Below are 6,887 nucleotides of genomic sequence, written 5' to 3'. Positions count from 1 at the left end.
ATTTGATTCAGCCAAATCTGAATCTGAAGATTTGATGCTGAGTTGGAGAATCAGCAATTTGGATATAAATGCAGCTTTAAATGTTTTTTTTTTTACATACCTCGAGGTACCAGCGCAGCTTGTGAATGCTGGGGTGCATGGGCGTCCCACAGGAACATGGGGGGATCCTCCACATGCTCAGTGGCAAGCCTGGAAGTGGACTAGAAGCACTTCTGGTCCACTTCTGGGTCTGCTGGGGAACGTGCAGGGGCCCTGCCCTCCCGCGACCCCTGGCTCAGCAATCAGCTGCAGGGGGACCCCAGGTGAATGCCCCCAGACCCAGGAGGCACCAGTCATTGAGCCATGGGGGGTGCAGGAGGTCCCCCTGCGCACTCCCTGGTGGACCCAGAAGTGGACTGGAAGTGCTTCTGGTCCACTTCCGGGTTTACTGCTGAGTGCCCTGGGGAGCCCCCTATGCTTCTGTAAGAAACTCCATGCGCCCCAGCATCGCACCATTCACAAGCTGCTTGCTACCTAGAGGTATGTAGAACGAACATTTAAAACTGTGTCTATGTCCGAATCTCTCCGAATTGATTCAGAGGGTTCTGATTAGATCTGGAGAGGTTAAAGGGCCCTCTGATTTGATTCTTATTCAGAGATTCAGCCACCAAATCAGGCCGAAGCTTCGCACAGCCCTAATAAATAACCTACAAAAAAAATCCCATTCCAGCTTGATACAAACTGAGTTAAGTATTTATAATAAAAGTTATTGTTATTAAAAAGCCAACAGTCAACAACAACTGTTGGTCATATTTTTCAAGCACAACACCGTAATACATTCTCCTTGTAGTATCTGAGTATCTGAGATAGTCCAGTTATTTTCTGGTACATAAAAAAATCCATCTGAGATAACCTAGAAGAGTAACTGGTGAAAGCTGATGACACTTATTGTAAGATTAATTTACTTCAGCTGACTTCTTTCAAGTTTTCAACTTGAGATATCGTTGATTGGGTTCCTCAGCACTCAACCAAAACTAAATTAGCATTTCCCTGAATTTTGTACTGGTAGAAAGAAAAATAAGAGAGGTGAATGCTAGTTAACATTATTCAGAGTAGAAAGCTTTCTAGTTATTCTTGTGTAGCCTGAAACTCAACACAAATCTCAGAAGTAAGAGAATCTAATTCCTTTTACTTTGCTGGAATTGATTTCATTGCGTAGGATATTATTGCCTACCAGGATTTACTAAGAGAAGAGATCCCCTTGTATGATAATAAAAGCACGGTTACATCTTTAGATCTGTCATGTTGAACTTAGAGTTTTTCTTAAAAAGCCTGTTTTTCCTCTTCCAATTGCATGATAATGTCAAACAAAACATTATCCCAAGCCTTGAAGGACAGCTGTGTTTACTAACTCATATGACATGTTGAATAGTTTATTGTAACATATGGAATACACCCACATATAGTCATTATAAAATTCTATTAATAATATCAGCTTAAATCAAATCTAGGCTTTAAATGAAATGTATATTTAGTAGGTTGTAATGAGTCACCATCTGTTTTATTTTGATGGGCCTGGATCTATCATCTGAAGACTTTTTTCCCTACAAATAATTGTACTTATTTATAAGTGAAGTAGTCATTACAAGAAATAGCTAGAGATAATGTACACATTTATTGCTATCAGAAGTTACTTACCACATCGCGAACAATGGGAAAAGATTTCTTTCTACGCAGGTCTGGCATGCTGTCAATTCCATACAGCCCCTTGCCAGGACTTAAGAGAAATAAAGTGGGGAAAAGAGAAAAAACAAGGTATGAGTTTAGCAGTTTGCATCTCTAAGAAGGATACAGTTTGTTTACAATATTATCTAGTCTGAATGAAATTAAGTCAAATTAGCAGTCTGCAGTGACAACATGAATAAATTCTTACTTTTATAACAGATGAAGTAGTATGTCTAGTGACCAGAGCAAAAGAGCTGAAAAAGTCAGTGCTCCGGAGCTCTTACTGGCTGTCTCCATGAATAGCTGAATTAATGGAGAGCAATTAAGAACCCCCCCAACTGCTCTAACTTTTATAACAGGTGTAAGAAGAAGCCAGCTTAGTGTAGTGGTTTTATGAAGCTTACTCATATTCACTTTAGATTTGAGACACCAAGTCAAGATACAAGAAGTTATTTCGAATTAGGTCATTGTTCCAATCAATGCAGTAAAACTATATAAAGCATTCTTAGTATATGCAATAAAATCTGTTGATGTGATAGCACAAGAAAAAATAATTTCTGGTGCAGTAAATATATCAATAATAAAAAGTTACTTTTTATTCTTGATAAAAGTATTGGCCACATAGTATTTATAGTTTTCCTTTGCCCAGTTTGAGTTCAAGTGAAAATTTAATCTGCTCTCCCACACACACACACATCAGTATATACCTGAAATATATCCACACACACACATACATTATGAATAGTCACTTCAAACACAGATCCCAAAGCTGATGAATAAAGAATACAAATAAAAAATTCACACTGATTCTATAACTGATTCTATCCTAAGCTCCTTAAGTCAGAAAAAAGCAGAACAAGGGTCAGCACAAAAGTACCTTTTTCTTGAGACTGTTCTTTTGTGGGATTGTAGACACTATTTAACCCATGAGAAGAGCATATACCTCGACCAACCTAATCCAGAGATACTATGAGATACCCAAAGAAGTTGGAACATAAACTGAGAGCAACAGTATTTTGCACAAAGGCAGTTTTTTTCTAGTACTATATGATTCCCTCTGCTCAGCACTGCCCCAACCTCCCCCTCAGGCTAAGAGAACATGTAAAGGGGCAGAAGGCCATCTTTGTCCCTGCCACTTTCATGGGCTAGACACCGGCAGGCCCAACTTTATTTAGATATACAAAAAAATCATTGTGTGAAAATTAAGCTCCGTTGATGTCAATGACCGAGCTTCCATTTATTTCAATACGGTCAGGATTTCACTCCTAAACATTATTGACTATTAGTTTCTCTAAATGTGAAGACTGTAGACCAAAGACTAGGGGTGCACCAATAAAGATTTTCTTGACTAATACTGATAGCCAATGATTAACCAACCATATTGGCTGATGCTGAACCGATATTTAGTAATAGTGCAAGGAATATTAAACTACTGACATAAATAAAACTTTTTTTGTTTGTTTTGCATGTATAACACACACAGCCTCCTGCCTGCTCCTGCCCTTGATGAGGAAGGTAATGACAACCTTATTCCCATGCATGTTGCCCCCTTGCCCATGGCTCCTACCCACAGCCCCACTCCCTGTGCAGCCTGTGCTGCCATCCTGGGCAGGCGGCATGGACCCTTTTGTAGACAGTAGTCTTAGGCACGTTTGGAACCCCACCGCATGCCACTGCCTCAGCACTGGTGGGACCTGTGCACTGAGCTCCCAAGGCTGTCTGGGAGAAGCGCTTTTGCAAAGCACCCAGGAGCCAGCAGAGTGGAATGTCCCTTGCACAGTGCTTTACCCCACCTGCATGCAGCCCAACATCTCCATGGCAGCCCCAGCACTCACGTCCCTACTGCACATGTGGTGTTGCTATGGCAACAACGCTGAGTGCAGTGCCCTGTGACTGCTTCCTGGTGCCCCCTCTCTCTCCTGCTGCTCATCAGGATCTGTAGCCTGTTGCAGGCTCTGGTTGACAGTGGAGTGCAGGGACCAGATTACACTCACCAAGATGCTCCAGGCATGCAGCTATAATTATGGACTACAACAACAAAAAAAGCTGATAGCCAATAATGTCATTTCTCCTTTTATTATGCTGATTTGATAGCTAACTGATACATCGGTGCACCTCTACCAAAGACCAATGGTCTTTGAGAATTTCTATTTTTATTTGATTGAAAGGTGATGTGTTTTGCTGAAAAAACTCTCCATCTCTCATGTGAGATAGCATTAGTTTCTGTTCCATCCATCCAGTTATTCAAAAGCTGCTGGAAGAGACAGCTTCAATAAATGGATGATATTCATTTCATTGTTCCATTTTCATCATAAGCAAGGGCTTCTTATGATATATTTTACTGGACCAACTGTATAATTGAGAGACATGCTGGACAAGCTTTCAGGCATAAAGATGGTTGCAATTGTGGAAACCCCACCCCCCTCAAAAAACAAACAAGTAGTGCTTTACTTTAAACTTGGTACACTCCTGTGCTGAGCCCAGTGCATGCCCAGAAGAGGTGTTGTGTTAGTTGCACCTAGCTTTCCCAACATCTGTGTAGATTGGGCACTTCAGTGGGGCTTTTTTGGTGCACTTATCTAATAGCTAATTCAATCAGGTTTAGATAAAAAGCTGAAAGCACCTGATCTATACAGATGCTGCAGAGTTAGGTCAAATTAATGCACTGTTTCTTCTGATAAATACTTTTGTTTGTTTTTTTTAACATCTGTCAATGTCCAAAGTGCCCCAAACCTGAAAAGGTCCAATAAAAAGGTACCACAAAAACCCTTGCCTCTCATACGCTTCCTGAGCCATCATGACTACAACACTCTCACTCTATTTTCATCATACACAGAGTGCTTAACACTGGGATTTGAAAAGAGTATAAGTGGGGCAAAACTTAACTGAATTAAAGTGGAGAGACGGGGAAGAACAGTAAAAGATAATGGAAAATTGTTTTTTATTAGAGAGGTTTGTCCAAGTTTTGATCAATAATTTTGCAGTTTTGAGATTCTGTTGAATCTTCAACATTTTGAACCCTTGGTAGCATCAGTAGCCAAGTTCATCTTTTTCTATCTAAGCAGAAGCAGATATTTTGTGTTCAATCTGAATTTCCTCCACTAATGCAAATGTAGATGCAATCAAGATTTCTGTGTAACAAAACAGATTTGTAACCAGTGCTGAGATAAAAGGAAGCTCTAAAGAATAGACACATGCACATGAATGACAAATGAATTCTGTGGTATTTCTAAGAATAGCAAATTATTTTGCAGTGTTTGGAAGCTTAGACTACAGCGAGGCACTAACTTTGTATGACAAGATTACTAGGTTTGCAACCATCATTGTTTCTTATGAACAAGCAGAAGAGAATTATATGCACCAATCTGTGGTATGGAAGTAATCTTTTTCTGGTAAGGTTGATCATTTCACCCAGAAGTATAAGGGTTATATTACATTTTACACTTAGAATGTGTTAACTGCACTTAAAATGTGAACATCTGTGCATTCAAGCAATAAAACACATACAAAGTACGTGCATTGCAAATCATGGCAAAGTTGTGACATTTTGCAGCAGCACTATCTCCAGATCCTATTAAGTATCACCTATTCAGCCATTGTTGGCCTACTTCATGGAGATAATACACCCAATTTGCGGTCCTCCTGGTACCACTGGGATCCAGTGGGAGAAGCAGCATCCTCTCCCAGGCTCGGCTTACCATGCCTCCCTCCACCATGACAGACTTGGAAGGCCCAGGAGTGCCAGGGGCAGGTGCTCCCAGGCTAGGCAGTGTGAGCTACTGAAAGCTACAGCTATACAGTGCCAGAGGCAGTGTATAGCAAGCGCTTGTCCCATGGGGTGGCTGTGATGCCCCCTGGTGGCCAATCAGCTCTTACCCAGTCTGTTTTTCTTTAGTGCTTTCCCCTTCACTTGCCTGCCATGCTTGATGTTATGGTCTTAAGGAAAAAGGAGGCTGCCCCAGGGTTTCCTAAGCCTGATTTTGTTTTTATGACCACAGGTGTCCATGGTCATTGCCTTAAGGATTAATTATGTGGCTCTATCTTCCCCTTATATCATACCCATGTCTCACATGTAGTATCAATCAGTCTGGTCACTTCCTTGTAGGGGTTGGCCCACTTGGCCTCTGCCCCATTCCTCTCACTGGATCACTTAGCTCAGGATCCACTGTTCTGGACCCAGTTCTGGGTTCCAGCCCTAGGCTTGCCCTATCAGGTCCTGGCTTAGATCCTCAGGCACTGGGCCCCTCTGGTCCCCATCACTGCCCTGCACCAGGCACTGCGCCCTCTGGCTATACTTTGAGTCTGCCCCAAGCAGTTATAAACTCTAACAAAACCATAACCTGCTCTAAGTATAGCTAATGACAGCAATAGCTAGCTGTCTTGCTGCCAGACTTCCCCTTACCTGGGGTTGTGGTCCTCTTGTAAAGGCACCATCATTCACCTGGGAGGTCAGAGAGCAGCTTTGAAGTCAGCTTGGCATTCCCCAGCCATCTCTCTGGCCAGGAGCTCTTTGTCCAGCAGCTTGTAGGCTGGTCTGCCTGATGAGCTCAGGCCCTGGGCTTATATGTCTCAAGCCCAGACCCTTTCTAGTCAGGTGGCTCCTGACCACTCACAGAGGTTCCTCCTCAGGGCCTAATGACTGGTTGCCAAGTCAACTTAGAATTCCTGCTGCTCAAGTTAGGCGTTGCCCTATAGCAGTGCTTCCCAATCTTTCCCTCATCTTGACCCCATTTAAGACCCCATTTTCTCAGCATGGCCCTTCACTCCCCACCCACAGCCCCCCACCCCCCAGCCCTGCTGGTGTCCCTTACTCATGACCCGCAGCCCCCTGCTGCCCCCCCACTCTACCTGAGGAGGCCCACAGCCCCTGCCCCCTCAGGAGCACCTGAGCCCCAGCTGCTGCCCATGGGAGGTGGCTGCTGCTGCAGCCAGATTAGAGAGTGCACCCCACCCCACCCCACCCCTGTAGGCGGCATGACAAGAGTGGAGCCTGTAGGGAGGAAGGGTGCAGTCTGCCAGTTGTGGGCTCAGGGCTCCCCACTCTTTTGCCCACCCTGCCTCCCCCTGGGGGCCACCATGGCCCAGCAGGTGGGACCCTGTGCAGGAGGGCAGGGAATCTTAGTGCCACTGCTGGCAGTCCCACGCTGGCTGTGCCACCATGGCAAGACATCCTGCTCCCCCAC

General features: G+C 43.7%; 1 protein-coding gene across 1 annotated transcript in view; it reads right to left on the bottom strand.

Annotated features, from left to right (window-relative positions):
* Nucleotides 1–6,887, bottom strand: part of UNC13C (unc-13 homolog C) — a 692,691-nt gene that overhangs the window by 530,089 nt on the left and 155,715 nt on the right. The window contains exon 5 of the mRNA XM_019504241.1: nucleotides 1,678–1,756. Within this exon, the coding sequence (XP_019359786.1) occupies nucleotides 1,678–1,756 (79 nt within the window). The remainder of the gene's footprint in view (nucleotides 1–1,677; nucleotides 1,757–6,887) is intronic.

The sequence above is a fragment of the Gavialis gangeticus genome, unplaced genomic scaffold (assembly GCF_001723915.1).
Source record: "Gavialis gangeticus isolate Ggan-Ray unplaced genomic scaffold, GavGan_comp1, whole genome shotgun sequence".
Taxonomy (NCBI): Eukaryota; Metazoa; Chordata; order Crocodylia; family Gavialidae; genus Gavialis; species Gavialis gangeticus.
The sequence above is the reverse complement of the archived record's forward strand: the minus strand, read 5'-3'. Positions and strand labels throughout refer to the sequence as shown.